The 22,903-nt window shown below is 32.8% G+C and overlaps 2 protein-coding genes across 5 annotated transcripts; one reads left to right on the forward strand and one right to left on the reverse strand.

Moving 5' to 3' along the window:
- Positions 1 to 70: 70 nt before the first annotated feature.
- On the forward strand, positions 71 to 6,281 carry LOC130813128 (uncharacterized). Of its 4 annotated transcripts, XM_057678864.1 has the most exons (7): positions 106 to 363; positions 1,273 to 1,535; positions 2,347 to 2,680; positions 2,813 to 2,905; positions 3,136 to 3,223; positions 5,512 to 5,593; positions 5,878 to 6,002. In XM_057678864.1, exons 1-6 carry the CDS (start codon positions 287 to 289, stop codon positions 5,581 to 5,583), a joined length of 927 nt encoding a protein of 308 aa, XP_057534847.1. In that variant the 5' UTR covers positions 106 to 286; the 3' UTR covers positions 5,584 to 5,593; positions 5,878 to 6,002. The 4 variants fall into 4 exon arrangements, with proteins under 4 accessions (XP_057534846.1, XP_057534844.1, XP_057534845.1 ...); XM_057678863.1 differs by having other exon boundaries at positions 71 to 363; positions 5,512 to 6,281; XM_057678861.1 differs by lacking the exon at positions 5,512 to 5,593 and having other exon boundaries at positions 71 to 363; positions 5,815 to 6,281.
- A 2,202-nt stretch (positions 6,282 to 8,483) lies between these two features.
- LOC130813126 (leucine-rich repeat receptor-like serine/threonine-protein kinase RGI4) lies at positions 8,484 to 12,133 on the reverse strand. Its single transcript, XM_057678860.1, has 2 exons — positions 9,185 to 12,133; positions 8,484 to 9,075 (listed from the first exon to the last, which is right to left on the reverse strand). Exons 1-2 carry the CDS (start codon positions 12,003 to 12,005, stop codon positions 8,618 to 8,620), a joined length of 3,279 nt encoding a protein of 1,092 aa, XP_057534843.1. The 5' UTR covers positions 12,006 to 12,133; the 3' UTR covers positions 8,484 to 8,617.
- Positions 12,134 to 22,903: the final 10,770 nt, after the last annotated feature.

A 22,903-nucleotide genomic window follows, 5' to 3' on the forward strand; every position in this document is an offset into this window, starting at 1 on the left:
TTTCTAAATCTCAATTCATATGCAAATCTTAATGTTTACCAATTTTTATTTCCTTTAAACAAATAAAAAAGTTTATTCAACCGTAATCTCAATTCCGTCTTGCCACAACACACTTTAATGAGACTTGGTATAATAAAGCCTAAAGCTAAACTAGTTGATTTTGCCGATCTACTCCTATGATAAAAGAAGTGCAACTTAAAAGGATAAATAAAGGAGTTACACAGCAATTGAAGCCGTAAAGTTGAAAATTAGGGTGTTCAATTTCGTCTCAGCTTGGAATGGAAGAATGTCTATTCTTCCATTAGGCAATTTGATCTCCAAGCTTTTCTTCATTCGTCAACCGCTGCTTGTTCCTTTTCCATGGTATATCCTCATTCACTCTATATCTCTCCTTAAGTTATTGTAATTACAACTGGATTAACATTTTATTCAAATTGCCCTCGTTCAGTTTCTCAGGTGTTGTAATTTGTTAGGGTTTGTTGTTTATGTTTGCAATTGCGTGATTAAGTTTCAATATTTCTTCCTTTATCCTTAGTTATCATGCGTGCAATGTCATGGAAGTTTGATTTTGTATGGCAATTTAGTAGTAGCATGTAAATGAGAATTGGGTTTTGTCTCGGTTGGAGCATGTACCACTTTCCCACGTAATATAGGTTTGATTCTTGCTGCTCGTCTCCCCTAGTTCTCCCATTCCATCATCCTACCTTGCACTACATAAAAATACCAATAAAAAAATTGTGGCATGTTCAAAGACGAATACTTTCTGGGTGTTTTCTGTTGCTGATGTGTTGTATAGTTGACAACATGAAGAGTGTGTTTGGAAATGGAATGCCCATTTTCTAATTTAATGGTTGAGATTAGGGAAGGGTTTTGGGATTTTTTTGATTTGGAATTCCTACAGACTAGTGGAGAGTGTATTAATCCTTCCAGTGGCGAGTCTCAAATCTTGTCACAAGGGTGAAAGAGATTTATTTTAAATACTTAAATACAATGTGTTAAAATCTTAACATAGATGATGGAGAAAATGTAAAAGAGAGGATTTTAACACTCTTATTTTCCTTTCAAATATTTTCAATTTTGAAAGGATTTGTTTTGTAGATAGTGGTAAGGAATTCTCCCTTCTATTTTCTTATCCTTTTGCTATCTAAATGAGAGAAATTGTATCCCTGCATTTACCTTCACTTTCTTTCCTTCTATTTCCTTTCATACAAACATAACGTAAGTGAAGGTTTTCCCTATTTTAGTTTTGATTTTTCCAGTACCCTTTTGTAGGATGAAAAGGAGTATTGTTATATGCTTTTCAAGTAAGGCAGATGGTTCAGATTTACCTGCTAGATACATTCCTAAGAAACAACGAGATGTTAATCAAAATCAATGCTCTTCTTTAGGGGACAGTGTCCTCCAAGTTGGGATTCAAACAAGGTCTACTTCGAGTAATGATGAACTTGGACATAAGACTTTGGATAGAATCAAGCGCCCTCGAGGATGTAAAATTGATGATGAGGAGTTCCTTGTAAACATTGATGATGCAAATGGTAATCCTTTCACTATTTTTCTCGACTTTTTCAAAAGTAGTTTTGCCCAAGTACCCTTGTTAAGTCCATGGGAAAAAACCGCCGCAACGCGGATGCGTTTGTGGAAACGATTACAAAACAAATATAAAGGAGTAATAACGTGAATCGTAGCCGTTGTGTAAATTTTTTTTAAAAACTCACATAAGGGGAGTTTTGAACTTATAAATGCTTTTATGTTGTTGAACTACTATTATGCACTAATATGCCCGCAAGTGTTATAATTGCACTGTATGAGGTACTTTTAGTGTATAGTTAATTAACTTATTAGTTAATTATTTTGCTTACAATTAAAATTATGAGTAACTATAATTTAAATGATCTTAATAATTAAAGTTAATGGGCATTAATGAAACTTTAATAGGGAGACAAATAACGTTGTAATGGTGAAATAATGGGTGTTACATGTTACGTAACGGTCAACGCAACGTTTTAACCATGTAAAACACCGTTATATAACGAGATTTAACGTCGCGACAATTCTCAAGCAGGTCACACAATGGGCGTTATGTACGTAACGGGAGGGTTTTTATTCCATGGTTGAGTTTCAACATGCGAACAGGATATGATGATTGGATTCTTCATTTTGGGCTAATATCAAGGAAGTTTTCTTCAAAAATAGCCAAGTTGGAGACTTGACATCTACTTGAGTCCAGTTTTGGTGCATAAGTCCTAGTAATGTAAATGATAGTGATTATGTGTTTAAGATTTTGTATGCTTTACTTATATTATTGCTTTGTTAAACTCATGGTGTTGTGACCTTGTTTGACTCCAGGAGTGGATAAGAGTAGAAAACATGGTAGGATAACAATGGAGACCAACTGTTTAAATGCCCTTTTGGATGTTGGCGAGTGTCTAAATGTGCCTGAAGAAATGGCTCAGGAACTACAAACAGTTAAGATGGTTAGTCGAGGCACGAGGCATGAATTAAAGCAAGAGAATCGCTCTCGTGATGGAGTAGCAGACACTGAGTCTATGGAAGCGCTTGCAAAAGAAGTTGAGTTGATGCAACATCATAATGGGAATGATATAGGAAATCAGGAAAGATCAAATAACTGTAGGACTAAACGAGGAGTTGAAAAAGTGGCAATTGAATTGCTTGCAAAAAGGTTTTTGGCTTTGTTTTTGTATCTACTTGTCATTGTACACTCGAAACAAATGCCTCTACTAGTTGAAAGTGAAATTTTCAAGGTGCTTTGCTTCAAAGTATCAATTAATTCTCATTATGTTGCGGTTTTTAGGGCATTTACAGGAGCTGAACTTCGGAAGAAACTTGCAGCAAAGAATTTCCCTGTTGATGATGTGGAGGCAGTTTTACATGATTTCCGGAATAGGTCGGTAATCCCAAGATTACCATCCTTTATGTTGTGTTTGCATTATCCTTGTAAATCTGAAAATTACTCAACTTTATATCTAAAGTATGAAGTGGCCTATAAATTGTTGAATTTGATATGCATTATGAAGAAGGATTATCAAGCCTCAATTAATAGCACTTTTTGATCCCTTTTCATATTTTTTAAAGTTTTATTTAACTTTCTTTTTATTGGGTGATGTAACATTGCAGAGGGCTAGTTAATGATTACCGGTATGCGGAAATGTTTTCCCTTTCTAAATGGGAGTCATCTAGTTGGGGGCCGAGGCGAATTAAACAAGTAAGCATCTTTGTTGATTGTTGATGTCTTTATTATGGTCATTGAAGATCTAATATAACTATAAGATGCCCATTAGTCTCTTTTCGAGGTTCACTTTTCTATTGCGAAATTTTCTTGGGAGTCGTTGAATTGTGTTGTCTTGTTATCTCTCCTATATCTTCATTTTGTCTACTGTACAGTGTCACCGTCTTTTGTTGAACTGGGGCCATGGGTTCAGTGGAGGTTAGGGGTGGTTTGAGTGCAGAAGTTGAGAGTCCAGAAGTTCTAAGGTTTTATATGCCTCATTTCATGCATGTGCTACGGTGATAATTACATAGTAGAGTTCTCTAACCTTAAGCATTATCCTTTAATATGACTGTAAGTCTGTAACTGACTGGAGGAGGACTTGGACTTCAGAAATTCCACAACTGAACAATGCAGGATTTTGAAATCTAGTTTTAATCTGAAAAGTAAACTTGAATTTGTACGTTATAGTTCTAGATGATTGATTAGTAATCTTATCAGTGTCACATTAGTAGATATGATCCATGTAAAATTTTTAGACATCCTAGTATTATCTTATTATGTTGACAATAGAAATGGCCGATGAGTGGGCCAACAATAGCCTATTAAAAATACCTACCCACTTGTTATTTATCAGCAAAATTTTTATTTACGAGTGCCTTTTTTTCCTTTTTTTCAACTTTGCCCTTTCCACTTTGAACTTTAGATTTCAAACATTCTTTCTACACAATCAATGCATCTCGAGCGTATATGCAACACAAATGGATTTCCGTAAGTTCTCTAAACGTAAGTATTGACACTTGCGGGCGTTTAGAAAAATGTTTTTGTTAGTCAAGTTGAAGTGACACTGACAAGAGGCACATACTATTTGCACTTTGACGTTCTTGTGCTTTGATTGAGACACACACAATTTGGTTTTGGTGCATTTGGGTATTTGTTGTCTCTGACTAAAATAGATGAGGTAATGCTAAAACAAAAAAGAGGATTTGAGTTTAAAAAGAAAAGGATGGACTTAAAACTTTCTTTGATTTATTTTGTTCGAAGAGAGAGAGTAAGAGAGAAGACGGAGAAGAAAATATTTTTTTGGAATGCTCCTCTCATATATGCTCTTGTGGTTTTCGGTTAAACATTTAAGTAAATTTTCTTCCTTGTTTGTCGACCTCTTGTTCTTTTATCTTTCTTCTATCCTTGATCTTCTCTTTATTTTTCTTTTTTTATCTTCTCGTTTCTCTTTCTTTAATCTTCGATTCTTTTCTTCATTTCACTTTCTCTAATCCTTGATCTTCTTTCTCTTCTTTACTCTCTCCCTATGAAACATTTTATGTTCTTATTGTGTGCCTTGTGAGTTGTAACCCACTTTCCCTCTTCTCCACTTTTATTGCCTACTCTAGTAGACACTTGAACTTTGAACTCATCTCACACCATCATTGCCAACTCCTTAATACAAATATATTGGAAATTGACCAAAACATCAATGTGGGAAACATAGTGCAAAAATACAATTCGTCTTGCTGACAAGTGTAGTTTAGGGGTCCGGTTTTAGCAAACCAATCTGACTCTTGAACCAAACTAAACCGAGCCCATGGCCACCTGTTGTTGACAATTGAAAAGCTTCAACCTCTCAGCTTTTAGTGAACATGTGATATCATAAAGTGCGTTTACTAGACTCTACTTGTTCCGCCAGAACTGAACCATAGTCGAGTGATCAAAACTATGAATCCAATTACCTAGTTTAGAATACTAACATTGAAGGTTTTAAATTCAGCACTATGAGATAAGAGGAAGCTTTTATGTATTTTGGTTTGCCTCTGACAACTTGTATTTAGGCTTTTAAAAGTGAATGGAAATAAGTGTAAAGGGATAATCTTTTTATACATTTACTGTTGCATGAGTTATTTTATTAATGTAAAATGGGTGATTAAATAATCACAGGACACACAAAAAAAAAAAAAATACAACTCAAGAACTAATGTAGAATGGAGGATAAAATAATCACAGGCCAAACAAAAAAAATGCAGCTCAAGAAGTAATATAATAGATAAAAACCAACATTGAATTTTCACATTTAGTAATCCCATGGTAAAAAGCAAGAAAATTTAAGCCTTTTGCATTTTTTTCCGATTTAATCAATATAGTATTCTAATATTTCACCCTAGTTTGTAAATTTTTAGTCCGCCACTAGTTTAAAAGTTTGTAGGCTGCTAAATCTTGAGTTCATAGCACTCGGTCAATTAACTGAATATTTGCCTATGGTTTCATATTCATTTTACATTCTTGCTTCATAGGATAAGTATACGCTCTACATCAGCCACCTCCTCTGTTTCTTAATGATACTTGTTGACTTTCACACTCCATAGAACCAAACAGGCGAGCTTCTGTCTTCTCTGTTTTCCTTGTTTGCTTACTCTAGAATCTATATTGATTATAGTCCTTAAGAATGTTGTGATTACGATTGCATAATGGGGAAGGGGATGGTTTGAAGAGAGAAGAGATGAAGGGGCAAGGAGAACTTTTTACAGCTTGTTTATTTTCTCATTGGCTATTATCTATGACACTCTCCAAGTAGAATCTGCTCTTTTTGGAATCAGGCACTTATTAAGAAGGGTGTCAGTAAAGGCGACGTTGAAAAGGCAGTAAAACTGGTTTTTCAGGATGAAGATAGTGATGAAAGGTCAAGCATGAGGCTCTCGAATTCCTCACTACAGAAACTATATGTGCAGTCTTCTAAGCAATGGCAAAGGTGCGATAATGTCCCTCACGATACACGGAAGGCAAGGATTATAAGGTGGCTTCAATATCGTGGGTTCGACTGGAGTGTTATCGGCATCATCTTGAAAAGACTAGAATCCAAACATCCTCCTTAGAGCATTGCCGGATTGGCCTTTCCTTCTCGAAGCTGCCCGATCACTGTAAGGTTTGAAAATTTGACAAAATAGACACTTAGCATTCTTGTTTGGCCCTATAGATATTTACATGCATAGCTTCATGTAGATATGTACTCTTATCAATTTATGTGCCTGAAATAAATTGGGACTCCAAAACATTACTGTTTCAATCTGTTAACTTTCTAGTTTTTTCTGTAAAATTCCTCGCACCAGTTTAGCATTTTGCAATGCAACTAGGCACTTCAACCAAGTTCGTCTGTCGAGTAACATCATAGTACAAAGCAACAAATCATTAACAGTGCTAGGTGGCCAGCGGGTGGGTCCTGGTCCACTACACTGGTTCGTTAAACTTTGACCCTGCAAGACCAGACCTATCACACAGTACTAGCTCTAGAGAAGGACAACTATAAGATCCTGTTATTTGTTAGGGATAATTTTTGTAGATCGGAGATGATTCAGATTTGAACTTATAATAGTACGAACGAAATAGTGTAATGGATATACTTTGGGATTACTATCTGTAATGTTGTGTGGTGTGCCATACATTTTGGGATGTTTAACAGCCAAATTGGTCCAAATTATGGACAGAGGATGCATCTAGTCACTAAATAGCTACTAGTATGATCCTTATTCATCATATATCAGTTGTTTTTCTTTTGGACTTTACATGAAATGGAATAATGCAACAATTATTAGAGTCCCTCCACGGAGTTGGTTAAGGAAAGCATAACATTTGAGTCCCTCCCTTTGTTCCCCATTTGTTTATACTTTCCTCATTTGGTACTTAGTTGTACACCAAGTTCATCTACTTCACTACATGCCATTGTCTTCTCTCATGATTGGCAAGATGTAGCAAAAGTCTTGTATGGACAGTCCATACTATTTTAGTGTACACTTACTTAAAAATAACAAATATTTTCCAATGGTTGTTTTTGATTGTATTTGTCAAGTGGAAACATACTATTTTTGTACCTTTTAAGATTGGTGCTGATAAAGCAATGTAGATCGAGTTCGTACAAAACTTTCTCCAAGATGTAATCTTACTCTTTTCACTTACATTCAAGACATTTAGCCCAATAACTTGGGTTTAGTTAAGCCGTTAGTGATTCTAATTCAGTGGGACTCTTTAGGTACTAACTCAATAATTTTTTTGATAAATAAGCTAGGTTTAAGCTGAACATTTTCAATTTATATAGCAATGACCTGAACAAGATTCGGAGCTAACATCTAACCTTAAGATCAAAATCTTTGAGGTGAGTCATCATCGTCATATTCAGAATATTCTGCTTATAAAAGTTATAATTAGAATTTATGGAGAATTGGAAGACGATATACTATATCCTTATCGTAGGAAATAAAAAGATTGTGGCTAATGCGACCTTTGACTCGAGAAGACTCTCAAAATGAAAATTAAAGGCCTAAAATATGCTATAGACACGACAAAATGCAAGACAAAGCAAGTGAATATTGTATTCAAATGAGTGTTATTACATATGAATATATTGATGATTTTTTTTTAATCTAAGTTGATATATTAAAATGAAATTGAAATCTTAATTTCAAATTTTGATGCTTAGAAATGCCTTCAATTTCATTCCTAGACATGTGCTCAACCCTATGACCCTATTCTAGGTGGAATAAATGCTATTCAATTAGTAATTAGCCTTGTTAATCAAGATTAGGATTTGGATGGATGTAAGTAATGGCCCTTTAAATAGTACTCCTTTGATTCCTCTTATTTTGCACAACTTTTCATATTAATTTGTCTTATTAATTTTGCATAATTTTTTTTTTCAATTGTTTTACTTTTTTTTAATCTTATTTACAAATTTATACTCTTTCTTCATCTTAACCACTTATTTTTATTTATCAATTTGTTTTTTTTATTTTATTCTTCAACTTAATTTTCTTTTTCACTAAATTGTGCTGTTGGCAACCCAATTGCCAAAAAACTCACATGGACAGGCAAAAGTTTGAGCCTTGGTATGAGACCACGTGACCCCTGTGTGAGGGAGGAATAACGAATCTTATTCTCTCTTGCATTAATAAATAAGTTCTAAGTTTTACAACAATCCATACTTACCAATCATTGATCCCATTTCTCCATAATGTACCTTTCTTTGTTACTCAATTTCTAAAATTTCACATTATATTGGGTCTATAAGTATATATAATTACTTTGGTCTAAAAGTTAAAACTGAATTGAATTGAAAATTTAGTTTCATGATCGACCGACATCATAACTCATAACACATCGTTTTCGAGCAAATTGTATGACTTAGAATAGCTACTTATTCTTTTTTTGCAAAACCTTTTAACACATTGTGGGAAACCGTTTTAATACTACATTACAAGCTTAAATATCATACAAATAATGGGTAATTATTAGTATAATCTACAAACACTTAAAAATAGAGCAAAATCTCAAATGTTTAGCTTAATGATGAATTATCTAACTCACTTCAATATACAAACAATGGCTTCTTTTTCTGAATTATAACCATTTCTAACACAAAGAATCGTCAGAGAATGAAAAGGAGCAGTTGGAAGAGCCTTGGCTAACCACATTCCTTTTAGGGGATGGCGCGGGTAGAACTGGCGCCATCCCTTTGGTCAAATCAGGTTCGGGTCTAGCACTATCAACATGTCGAATCTCCTTGAGCATGGCCACAACATCCTTCATTGAAGGACGGTCATCCACTCGACTACTAACACATAAGAACGAGACTGCCAAAGTCTGCACCATCTCGTGCATCTGAGGATCAGCTCGACCTTTGAGTTTGGCATCTAGTATGTCTGCAGGATCCCCTTTGTTTTGGAGATGTTCTCGGACCCATTGGACTAAGTTGGCTCCTCCTGGTAAGGTTGGGTCTAATGGATGTTTTCCTGTTAAAACCTCAAGTAAAACAACCCCAAAACTGTAGACATCACTCTTCTCAGTCAATCGTTGCATTGAAGCAAGTTCTGTTCGAAAGAAACAGAATGATTAGATATAGATCATAACCAATATATTTCGCTTATACTAAGGTAATTACCAGAAATGAGTAATCAAATTACTTAATGTGAAACTTACCAGGTGCCATATAACCATAGGAACCAGCTAAGTGACGTCTTTGATTGATTTTTGAACAGTTATCTACAAGAGTGGCTAGCCCAAAATCGGCTAGGTAAGGCTCAAATCTCGAACCCAACAAGACATTCATGGCTTTGACATCTCCATGTAAGATTGCAGGCACACAATCATGATGCAAATAGGCGAGTGCATGAGCCACTCCAAGAACAATGTCATATCGAGCCTCCCATTCTGCTCCTCCGCCCTTCACAGCACCGTGAAGGAGGGAGCTCAAGCTCCCGTTGGGGTAGTAATCGTAAAACAAAAGTTTGAGGCTTCTGTTCGAACCCCACCCTAGAAGTCGAACTATGTTCTTATGGCGAATGGAGCCCAGGGTCTGAATTTCCGACCTGAAGGCCCCAGTTTCATCTGTAGACCACATCTTTTTCACAGCAAGTGTCTCCCCATTAAGCAGAGTTACCTTGTATACTACCCCAGAACTTCCCGTTCCTATAACATTCGCGGAAGTCAATTCCTTTATGACATCTTCTATCGATAACTCCATCTTTTGGTATAGAGTCAGCTCCCAAGTCTCATCTTCGATTAAAGCTCGATCAGCAATTCTAGCGCGGACTTGCATATAGATTCCAAGTAATATTAACACCGCACTAATGCTAACCAGGATCGACATAGCTAACTTCATTGTGGACCGAGCTTGCTTGTCATGTTTATCATCGTTTTCTATCCCATCGGATAAGTAAAGGGCTTTGTTCCCAGCAAGGCTACTGATAGGGAGTTTGTGAAAGAACGGGGTGTTAGGCAAATGCCCGGAGAAATCATTGTACGAGATATTCAAAGAAACGAGATTTTGTAGGCTTCCTAGGATATTCAAGTTACCAGTAAGCTTGTTATGGGAAAGGTCTAGAACAGCTAACCTGGTTAGGCCAGAGAATTCAGTAGGAATACCACCTGAAAACTGATTGAAGCTAAGATTTAAAGAGATTTCCAAGGCGGGGAGTTGACCCAATTCTTTTGGTATCTCCCCTGAAAAACCATTGTTTCCCAGGTCCAAAAGTTGGAGTTTATTGCATGACAGAATTTCAGCAGGAAGGGTACCAGAGATTTGGTTCTTACCCAAATTAAGCTTAGTTAACTCATTCAAGAATCCAATTGAACGGGGTAGTGTACCCTTGAGCTGGTTGTCTGATATGTCTACAAACTGTAGACTTTTAGGTAAAGCATCTGGCAAGGAGCCCGTGAGCCCGTTCGAGTGCACGTCGAAAAATTCCAAGCTCGAGCAACCAGACAAAGAAGGGGGTATACTTCCGGTGAAGTGATTATTGCTTAAATCAAGGAAGTTTAAGCTCTTTAAGTTTCCAATCTCGGATGGAACAGTACCAACCAGTTTATTTCCATTCACCCGGAACCTGTACAAATTAGTACACTTCCCTATATCTGGTGGTAAGAATCCTGATAAATCATTTGAAAGAAGAAGCAACTTGGTGAGATTCCTGAGCTCGAAAATCTCCTTGGGTATCGGCCCAAAGAGATGATTGTAAGATAGATCAAGCGCTTGCAACTCCTCGCATTGAGCTAGGCCCACGGGTATTTTACCTGTGAGCCTATTCTGCCAGGCGAAAAAAAGTGTCAAGCTTTTCAACTCGCCTATACTTTCCGGTATCTCACCTGCAAGATCGTTGTTGTCGACTTCCAGGTGAGTGAGGGCAGCGCAGCGAGTTAACTCAGGAGGTATAAATCCTGACAGTTGATTAACACTAAGCTGAAGCTCTTGCAAGATCGAGAGATTCCCCAAACTTGCAGGAATACTTCCTGCCAGTAAATTTTCAGACAAATCAATGACAGACAGATTAGAACAGCCCCCCAATTCAGTAGGAATACTACCCACAATACTGTTCTGCCATAGAAGCAAATTCTGAAGCTTTTTCAACTCCCCCAATCTCTTAGGAATCGAGCCCGAGATTGAATTCTGATACAAATACAAATTCTGCAATTCAGTGCAGTCCCCTATCTCTTCAGGGATAGGACCAGACAGTAAAGAAGTGTAAATTGCAATGGTCTGAACTTTCTTCAGTTTCCCTATCGATCTCGGTAAGCTTCCCGAGAGGCTAGTTTCAGCAATCCCAAGCATAACCAAGTTACTGCAATTCCCAATCTCAGCAGGAAGCACCCCCTTAAGATTCTGATTCCCGCCTGCTCGGAACACCTCTAACTTCACAAGCTTACCTATACTCGGTGGGATTTCGCCACTCAATTGATTATCATACACAATAAGATCAACAAGGCTCGAAAGGTTCCCGATTTCTTGGGGTATAGAACCTTCTAGATGATTAGTATGAACTGATAAAGTCTGCAAATTCTGCAGCATACAGATTTCATTTGGGATTCTTCCTGTGATAGCATTGTCACTAATATCAATCAGTGTCAATGCCTTATACCCACCAAACTCCACAGGGATTTCTCCTGTTAGATTAGTGGAAGCTAATATAAGGGTCTTAAGCCCTTTAAGAGACTGCAAATTAGAAGGCAATGAACCTTGTAAGTTCATTCCTTGTAATCTAAGCTCAACTACTTGTGCTTGCTCGTCGCACCGAACCCCCACCCAATTGCAAGGGGTTCGGTCCTCGGGCACCCATGAGTCTAATGTGTGTTTTGAAGTGTTTAAGGTGTTCTTCCATGTTAACAAAGCTTGGCCTTGCTCATCAATGGAAGTACACACATGGAAGAAGTTGAAAAGTAGTATAAAGAATAATGTGTAGGAGGAAATTATAGAAGTAAATGTCCTAGGAGAAAGTGAACAGAGATTGCTTAGTTTTGCAGGCATTGCTGGGAGAGAGCATAGAGAAGAAACAGGGCAGATGGGGCTTTGGGATTGTAGAAGTGGGGGGAAACCCCATGTTTTGTTTATAGAACATAAAGCCAGAAGCTCCTGATTACTTGCATTTTGATATGTTATATTATTATTTTTTTTTATTATTTATTTATTTTTTTATTTTCTTTGTGTTTTTTCTAACTAAGGATGGTGATAGAGATTGTTTTTTCATAAAAAAATTGGGAATGGAGGGGTCCCCTTAATAGGTTATTGTAGTGATTTTCTCTCTTTCTTACCCCACCTTAAATTTGTTCTTTTCCAGTGGCCATTTTTTTTTTATGAATAGTGGATGTTCTGGATTTTGGTTTGTGTATGGATATATGTTTGTTGATTGTTGTAATAATCAATGAACTTCTTGCAGCTGACCCCTAATTACTTAGGGGTGTTTGGCAAACGGCTGGTAGCTGATAGCTGATTACAATCGTTGATTTGACCAGCTGATTTTTAAACTTACTGTTATGAACTGCTTGTTCAAAAATAGTTTATTCATGATAATAAGTTGTTTTAACCAACTACTTACAATAGTTTACCACACATTAGCATTGGTTGGTTTGACCACTCAATCCTTTATTTGTATCAAAATAGAATAAAATTGCTCAATAAGCTATTTGCTAGACACATCCTTAGATTTGGAAATTGCAATGTCGGCTGAAAGTTTAATCTGATTGGTTGAGGGCTTGAGACTTGATTATATGTTATATACTCTATCAACCTATCACGTCTCCTCTCATGAGAGTCCTTTAGACTAAGAGTGACCATGTTGAGGAGCTAACGCAATCAAAAACTTGAACTAATGGTTGAGATATGAGACCTCAAATCTCATATATGTTATATACTCTATCAGAAACTCATATCAAAGACGGGTACACATTATACATATCAAATACAAGGAAGTACATACTCAATATATGAATATGCCGGTATTAGATTTACTCATATTAACCCATTCTCATGTATTTATGTCTTAAGTATTAGAGTATTAAGCTATTTTAGGAAAAATGTCAATTTTTATAAAAATGACGTAAGTAAAGAAAGTTTTTGGTACATACAACTCCATAAAAGAAATGGGTTTTGTCCCCTTTTATTTCTTGTTCATATTTTCTTAGCAAGTATCTGTTATCTTGTTTCAAACTTTATGGATTATTTTGCTGTAATTTCCAATATTTTGTTTTATTTTATGTCCTCTCTTATGCATCAATGACTATCATTGACAATTAAGAAATGCTCCCATGAAGGCTATACTACTTGTCCTTAGCTCCACTATTTGCTCATTTGGACCACCCCCCCCCCCCCCCCCTCTCTTCAAAAAAATTAGCATTATATACATATTTTTTTATTTTTAAAAATTCAAATGTAGATTAGAAAATTCCTAAAGAAAAGAGGAAAAAGAGATTAATCATTTCTATAGTTCTCAACTGATAGACTAAATTATAATTTTCGATTATTTTCATAAATAGTAGTGATAAATAAAAAAAAGGTAATAAAACAGTAATTGTATACAATTCGGTCTACAAATGTAGACTTAAAAATAAATAAAGATGGGGCATTAAGTTTAGTGGTCACAAATGAAATGAGTTGGCCATGTGTTAGTCTGTTTGTATTTACTCTCCCAATAACTTTCTAATGAATAAAAGAAGTTGCTTCTGACAATAATATTGAACAAATTCCCTGCTATAAACCCACTTGTTTTTATCAAGCTTTTACAACATAAAAGCTGCTTAGTAAATACTTATTACTAATTAGGGATGGAAAAAGTTAATGTATGGCCGCCAATTAGTAAAGGCAAAGCGGGTTTTATTCGAAATTTTATAATTTTATGGTTTAAAAAATTTATCTAGATGTAATTTATAATTTTTGTCAAATATTATGATTTATTAGTGCTTATTTATAAAATGATTAAAATGTATCAATAATAAAAAATAAAAATGTTATATTATTTATTACGTCTAAAATTTTTACATATTCTATTTATATTTCGCTTTGACACAAAAAATGAGTGAGATTACCGTATATAGATGTAGAATGAATAATGGTAATATGGAATGGAATCTGCAGAAGAAGTAAACTGCACATGGAAGCAACAAAGAGTAAGTAAGCGTTGAGTAATTAAAAATTTAAATTCATAATTATATTCTTAGTATTGTTAATTACATGTAGTTCCAGATCTAGCTAGTCATACTGTCCGCCACTCGACTCTTATTTATAAATGTCACCATTTCTGAAAATCTCTCCATTTTTCACAGAAAATTTTAAGTGTCTATATTTTTTAAAAACATTTTATAAAAAATTATATACATAAAAAGTATTAACAAGACCTCACATAAATATATGTTAACTTCGATATGTCTAAGAAAAATCATGTTTACAATTTATTTGTTTATATATAAAATAATTTAATCATAACCAACAATATGAAACAGAGAAAATAATAATATAAAACAGAGAAAATAGTAATTTGTATTGGATGAACATAATTTGTAAGGAAATACTTCACTTAGGTAGTAAATGATATGGATTGGGGCATTGAAAGAAAATCATAAATGTTCATTGAAAAGGAATGCTGTGAAGTCACATTGTCACAAGCACAGGAAGTGCAACACAAAATATGTCAGAGCAACCTCAAAGGTTAACCATTTTCTTCAGCTATCACTTTCTACTGTTACCAGAAACACAAATTCTCATATTTTCTTATTTTTTGCACATATAAATTATTTTTAATTGAGTTAGATTTATTATCAATATCAATATATAATCTCGGGAAAATATAAAATGCACACACATCATAAGTCAAGAAGATATCATATCAAACTTATATGATACTGAAAATAAGAACTCCAATAACTAATAACTTATCAATTCTGTATATAATCTTTAATTATTAGTGTGAGATATATCTCTTATGATAGGAAGCCATGTGCATATTCAAAAAGTTATAAATAAATAGTTCCAAATCATTGGACATTTTACAAGGCCATTAATTCTCTTTCACTTAAGGAAATTGGATCTTTTATTAGTTGTTAATGAAGAGAATTTGATTTTAATTTTTAAGAAGTATATTAACTTTATAGAGGTATGTAAAAATTCTTAATTTTAAATTTGTAGCAATATTAAGGAGACAAATATTAAAGAGACAAACTGATAAAAGTAATATATATATATATATATATATATATATATATATATATATATATATTATATATTGTGTTCTTTGTAATTTGTTATAACTCAAAAATTAATGACAATTTATGTAGTAATTTCAAAGGTATAAAGAAAATATATATACATCATGTAGACTTTTTAACAAGAATGTGCAATTTCATACTTGAAAACACTATTTATTCGATTATACAAGAATGTGTACACATATTTTCAATATAGTCAATGCTTCCAATTTCCAAATAAACATGAAGTATGCAAAAAAAATAAATTCTAAGAATAAGTAAGGCTATATTCTACTTTTACCTAATCTCAACTCAGCTAAACTTACTGATGTTTTAAGAATTTATTAACCTTAATATGAATTTATTAGCATCTAAGTATGATCCACGTAAACTTTTTTTTGAAGTGATAATATGTAAACTTATTAATCTTAGAATAAGCTAAATATGAAATATATTTATATTCTTGGTCATGATTTGAACATAGTGTCCTTTTTAAAATTATGGCATGTTGTCTCAACGAAATAAATCTAAATTAAAGTACTAAAGTGAATTCAACAGAATTGGACTATATTAAAAGAGTAATGTAAAGCGAAAGTGAAGGTGATGTATGTGTTGAATTAAACTGAACAAAGCTGAAAATATCGAATATAATTGTAAAGATTATGTTGTTGATTTGTGAAAACAAATTCTTATTTGTTTTTCTAACTTAAAAAAATGAAAAATCTAGCAAGTATATTTGAATAAATAACTTTTTCTTTTAATTTTTCGATTACGGTGTAGGCTGAAATATAGGATGGGCTAGTGATAATTATATTGAATCTGAGATCTTACTTAAAAAAGTAAAGTAATACTTACTTTTTAATTCAAATATAATCCAATTTTTAATATTTAAATTAATGAACTTAGTTGGTTACATGAGCATGCCACTCTAAACACCTACAAATCTTGAAGGTTAGGAATCAATTAGCAATAATGCAAGCTAGTCGTCTTATAAATCTATCTAATACGAATCTGATCTAAAAATCACATTGTGATGGATCTGGGTCTAACTACCCATCTCATGACTCATGCATGCATATAAACACATGATCATGGTCATTAATCTATCTAATACCATTTTTTAAATTAAAAAATTAAACCAATCATAATCAAAGATCTAATCTAATAGTAACAATTTGGTTACTAATAAAATCACGTGATAGCATTGTCAATGTCACGTGATATTGATTCACATATTGTTCCTAAATTTTGTACATTTGAGATTTATGTGTATGCCAATTTTGAAAGATGGCATTTGATTTTTTTATAGTCATTTAGTGAATTTTTAAAAAAGGATTGTAAATTAAAAATATTTTATTCAATAGGTAATAAAATTTAATTATTTGTTAATTTATTTTGATATAAGTAAATATAGGAACTTATTATTATATTATAAATTAAGAAAGCTAACTAAAGGTCCTAAGTAATTTGTATATAAATTGTATTAAAGTATAAAAATTGTATTAATTAATTTAAATATTATATATTTTGGTGGAGTTCTTCCTTTATGAGACCCAAAAGGACGTGCACGTGCATTCCTCTCTCTTAGCTTATGCCTATGGCCACATTATTAACGGTATATAAATGACACTATTAAGTATCAACTTTGTTTAAAATTGAAAATCGAGTTTGGTTTCGGTTGAATTTATCATCATTATTTTACCCAGTGTATTCTGTTTATTAAAAATTATGGTCAGAATCTGAGGAGGAAAGAAAGACGATAGCTCATACCCATAGAGGACAGTGCGGTCAAAGAGTCTCTCGGCTTGAAAAAGGTCTTCAAAGAAAGAGAAACTAGCAACTTACAAATAGAATAAATAAAACACATACAAATAACTAAAAATAAAGATAAAAGTAAAGAAGGATGTAAAGAGCGATAATTAAAGGCAATGAACAATAACAAACAATGGGTAAAAGGGACGGGTTTAGTAATCTAAGACGTTGATAAGGTGCCGTCAACTGCCCCTATCCCTGGTCAGGTCTTTGGAGAGGTGAAGTTCATGCATGTCACTTTTAATTTGTTCCTTCCACGTTCTCCTAGGTCTTCCTCAACTTCTCTTGCCCTCCACCATGATGCATTTGATCCTTCTTTACTGGAGCGTCATGTGTCTTTCTCTGCAAATACCCAAACCATCTCAACGCATCTTTAAGAGAGAGGTGCAACCCCTAACTTCTCCCTGAACTCCTGATTTCTTATCCTATCCATCATAGTATTACCACACATCCACATTAGCATATCTGCATATGCAATTCTGTTACTTCCATCCCTTCTTTACGAGCCAGCATTCTGTCCCGTACAACAACGCTGACCTAATTGCAACGCGGTAAAATTTACCTTTTAATATCCTTGGGAACTTTTTATCACAAAGCACCTTGGTTGCTGCTCTTCACTTCAGCCAACCCGCTTGTATACGATTAGTAACGTCTCCATCAATCTTAGTTGAATTAAATATAGTATTTTTCAATAATTTGCTGAGATTGAATTTCATTTAGTTTTTTTCTTCTCTCAATCCATCCTATAATCCAAAAAAAATTATTTAAATTGAAAATTAAGTATTATTTTAATTGAAGTAAGTTTTAAATTGGATTTCCACTTAGTTTTTCCATTCCTTCAGACTACCTAGTAATTAAATAAACTTTTTTTATAATTAACATAATAATCAAAATAAGATGTGAAAATAAAATACATTATCTCCTCTTAGTTGGTAGGTTCAAAGGCAATTCGAAAAAATATGTTTATAAATTTTATCTTAACAGTACATTATTAGATTGGATCGCATGATTTAATATTCTCCAATTAAATAAATCATGTACCCAAGTACTAATGGTTGACGATCAAACACAGTGATTGATGAGTAATGATTGAGTATAATTTCTTCAAAAAAATTTCTTTTTGAGTTGGTTTTTTTTTTTTTTTCATTAACGATATTATAATGATAAAAATAATTATTTAGAAGTATTAAATAAGAGTGTCCAAAATATTTAAATAACAAGGATGATTGCACAAAACTCATATCAATTGAAAACAATAGTACAAAGTCGTAAGTTGTAACTAATGAAACTTTGTACAAAAAAATTGTGATTGAATTATTATGATATTGTTATTATTTTAAAAGGGGTTAAAACTTAAAATTCTCCTATCAACTTTAGTGTAGGGTCTCTAATGAAGGGTTATGCTATCCGGAGCTTTCATTAATAAATAACCACGATATATACATATATATATATATATATATATATATATATATATATATATATATATATATATATATATATATATATAATTTAGAGGTGTACTTAGAATTCAAAAAAGCTTTTTTGATAGAGTTAAATAACCAAAATAAATATACTAATATAAATTTTTATTTTCACTAGTGGAAAAACCTAAAATGCTGAGGTTTTTTTTTGCCATCGTATGCTGCGATTTTGACCCCAAACATAAGTGATAGCAGCAAATAGGCTTTTTTAAATGTTACGGTTTAAAACCGCAACACAAAAACACACTATATGTTGCGGTTTTCCTGGAACCGCAACATATAGTTATTGATAAGGAAAAACATATATGAAAAGAAAAGAAAATGACTAAAAAGAGAAGATAAGGAAAAACATGAAAAGAAAAGAAAGGTTTTCGTATTGATAATTATTATATTTTTTTGGGCTTCAAAAAAATTTATTTGGGAATGTAGTTTCGAAAATGTTAATTAAGAGTTTCGGAAACGAAGGTTTCGAAACGAGATTTGGTGTGAAGTTTCGGATTTGGTGTAATTATGTTCCCTGATTAATTTTTCCTCTGCTTTTCATAGGAGTTTGTTGTTGGTAGCAAGTAGCAACACAATAACATATATGACTATTGTCAACACAGTTGTTAGTTTGATGAACTTTATACATCCAGGGTACAAAGACTTTTGAGAAGCCTCTGTCAACAAGTCAAAAACACGAGGACGTTTTCCTAACTCATCCTCGACTCCCTCCATCATCTCATCAACATGACCTACATCCTCATGGACATTCTTTTCATTTGTCCCATACCCATCAACACGATCTACTACATCCTCATTGACATCCACATTATTGACATCCTCAACAACACTTTTTTCTTTGTAAAATCCCTCCTCACCATGCCAAACCCAAACATGATATTAAGGCCTAAACCCACGTCGAAGTATGTGCTCTCTAAGGATATTAACACTATCTACCTTTGATACATTGCCACACTTGACACATGGGCAATAAAAACCAACTCACCCCGTCCTAACTTGATGTTAAACGGCAATACTACAAAATTCTAATACGCCATCAATAAATTCTGACGATTCAATGCTCCCATACATCCAAGAACGATCTTTTGTCATAAATTAATTCAAAACAAAATTGATACACATTACATACATAAGTAAATTATTGTGATTATTCATACATTATTTCACCCTATTTAACCTTCACATTATTTAAATTATTCAAATTATGTATATTTTAATTAATTAACAAACGACATACATAATTAAATTATTAAGATTATTCATACATAAGTAAACTACATACATAATTAAACTACATACATATATAAGTAAACTACATACATAATTAATTAACAAACTACATGCATAAGTAAACAAAACACACATATCAAAATAATTAACAACTAATTATAACAACTTCAAAAAAATGTAAAACTTAAAAATTAAACAATTTAAAGAACTTAAATTAAGAATTTGAACTTAAAAAAATGTAAAACTTAAAAAATAATTAACAAACTAATTATAACATCAAATAAATAAACACATAAAAATATCAAACAAAATCAAAATGAAAATCATACCTTGAATTTTTGTGTATTTTGAGTTGTGTAACCTATACAATGAAAAAAAAAATCAAAATTAGTATAAAAAAAACTAAGCCCTAAAACACTATAAAGCTTGAACAACTTAAAATAAACTTTAAAAAATTATACCTTGAAGAAGAACAAGAACTAAGCCCAAATTTCGTGGGTTTGAGAACTTGAAGAAGACAACAATGGGAGATTTTTCGTGGGTTGAACAAGAATAACGAAGAATGAAAAGATGATCAAGAATGTATGCGAAGAACGATGAAGAAGCAGCAGATTTTTCGTGGGTTTAAGCAAAAGATGATGAAGAATGATGAAGAACGATGAAGAAGAACAAGAAGCAGAGGGTTTTTCGTGGGTTTAGGAGAATGGATACAATAGTACCTAAGCTAATGCGTATTCACGAAGACTATAGAGGCGCGTTTTTTTAAAAAAAATAAAACACACCTTATTTGCTGTGAGCTTGAAGAAACCGGAGCATATACCAACTTATTTACAACTGGCTATCTTGGAACCGCAGCATTTGATCTTTATTTATTTTTTTTGCCTAATTATTTTATACTATTTAATGTTGTGTTTGCTAAAAACCGCAGTAAATGTCACGCAACAGATACATTTTTTTCCACTGGTGTTCTTTCCACAAATTTTATATCATAAGGTAGGTTTGTTATTGTATAAATTAATTTTACAAATAAATTAAAAATATTATAATTTTTCTCATACCAATATGAATATATTATCTAACAAAATATTAAATTTGGAACTTATGTTATGTTATTTTTATCGTTTATTCTAATTCTATAATTTACTACTAAACAGTATTATTATTATTCTTATTGACGTACAAAATATTGATTAGCTTTTGAGTTATTAAAAAACACAATACTCTACAATACAAGATATGAATCCAACTTATTTCTTTAAGTACTAAAGTCAGGGTTCCTTCTCATCTAAGCAAAAATATATCAGAATTTAAATTTTGTAATTTCATGAAAAGCATCAATTTTTATTAGACCAATTTTTAGAACTTTGGCTAATATGTTATTTAAAAAATATACTACACCTTTTCCCAATTAATACTTCTATATTCTAAGGGGTATGACCTTTAAAACCTTTAGCCTTTACTTTTTTATTTCATTATTCTAGTGCACAAAGTTAGAAGTGAATTATACTTTTTGTTGTGTAGACGGTATTATGGTGAAATTATCTTTATCATGTTAGCTTAATATATGTTTATAATTTTAAGTGATTACTTATATTTTTAAAGTGACGATTTTAAAGTGATCAATTAGAAAAACAAACTGATTATATCAATTTATCAAGACTTGTTTATTGGATATATGATATAATAGCAAGTCTCTTGAGAGACCGTCTCTTTGAAAGACGTATCTCAAGTCTAGCCCATTAAAGATTAATGCCTACATATTGTATTCTTAATACTTAATTACATTATCCTAAATGTTTATTTATCGTATCCTTAATGCGTAGTTGCCTACTTTCAATATCTTAAGTGTCTACTTACATCATTTTTAATGTCTACGTACAATATTTTAAAAAATATATAATGAACCGGTTCAATTAAAAATAGTCTCTCAACAAAACCATTTTTCACGAGAATTTGTGATGATATAATGGGAAATCATAGCTCTTTTGGGCTTAAACCCCGGATTAAAGGTCAAATCATACTACCTTCGTGGTAGTCTTTTCTGCCTAACCTTTTCTTGTTTTCGTGGATTATGTTCTTCCCATGCATGTCAGGCCATAATGCTTCGTAATCAACCATTCTTATTAATGAAATTCAATGAAACTTCGAATGTGTTCTGCATACTACTTCCTTTGTTCTCATTGTTTTTTTTTTTTACTTTTTACACAGTTTTTAAAGTAATTTTTAAGTCTTAATATCTCTAAACACGCATCATAAAAAAGTATATACATTAAGACAAATCTGAAGAGATCTCACGTGAATATATTTTATCATCTAAATACGTATCATAAAAAATTATAAAAAAATATATGGTAAAAATCTTAATCAAATTTCTATCTCCAAAATAAAATATTCCAAACAGGATGAACATTAGGAAACAGAGGGAGTAGTTTAAACAATTATTAGTGGTTTAATGAAGTTAAAATGCCACTTTTAAAAAATGTCATTGTCTGGTAAATAATAGTTTGAGTAACTTTTAGTGGTACATGTAATTGTTTGTAGAACGTTACAACTTGCAGTTTTTCAAAATAAAAAAGTAGTGTGGACGGTCTACTTGTATTCCAACAGCTACCACAACCACTATTTTTAATGAACAACGTTAATTTATACACCTAATTAGTCAACTAAATATCTAACTGTAATAATTGTACAACTACAGTTATCCACATCTACAACTTCTTAGACTAATAGTTATCCGTAGAGCTGTTCAAACGTTACCTGACCCCGAAACCCGAATCGAAACCGAAAGTAAACCGACCCGAAAGTGTGTTCCTTTTTTAGGTTTATCGAACCGACACTACCCGAACCGAAGTTGCACCTGAACCGATTGACAACCGAAAATGGGAAAACTGAACCCGAACTGTGACCGATTTTTGTAACTAACATATATCGTTAACTGAGATTACCCAAACCTAATAGTGATCGACCCGAGTCATATCCGACCCAAATCTTGCTCGAAACCGAACTCGATATGGCTAAAACCAACTTAGCCCAAACGAAATTTTGATCGAAATGCTTTAAACCTGAACTAATTTTTTAACATAAAAGTATGATTGACTCATATTCAATCATCTTATTAGTTAATATAATAAAGTGATGGATATTTTAATAAATTAAATTT

Source organism: Amaranthus tricolor, chromosome 5 (assembly GCF_026212465.1).
Source record: "Amaranthus tricolor cultivar Red isolate AtriRed21 chromosome 5, ASM2621246v1, whole genome shotgun sequence".
NCBI lineage: Eukaryota > Viridiplantae > Streptophyta > Magnoliopsida > Caryophyllales > Amaranthaceae > Amaranthus > Amaranthus tricolor.

Bases quoted from the DNA above. Each gene is read 5' to 3' on its own strand.
- LOC130813128 (XM_057678861.1), top strand. From the start codon at position 287: ATGTCTATTCTTCCATTAGGCAATTTGATCTCCAAGCTTTTCTTCATT. The intron at 364-1,272 runs GTATATCCTCAT...ACCCTTTTGTAG, and splicing joins CTGCTTGTTCCTTTTCCATG to GATGAAAAGGAGTATTGTTA. The intron at 2,906-3,135 runs GTCGGTAATCCC...GTAACATTGCAG, and splicing joins TTACATGATTTCCGGAATAG to AGGGCTAGTTAATGATTACC.
- LOC130813126 (XM_057678860.1), bottom strand. From the start codon at position 12,005: ATGCCTGCAAAACTAAGCAATCTCTGTTCACTTTCTCCTAGGACATTT. The intron at 9,076-9,184 runs GTAAGTTTCACA...TCTTTCGAACAG, and splicing joins CTATGGTTATATGGCACCTG to AACTTGCTTCAATGCAACGA.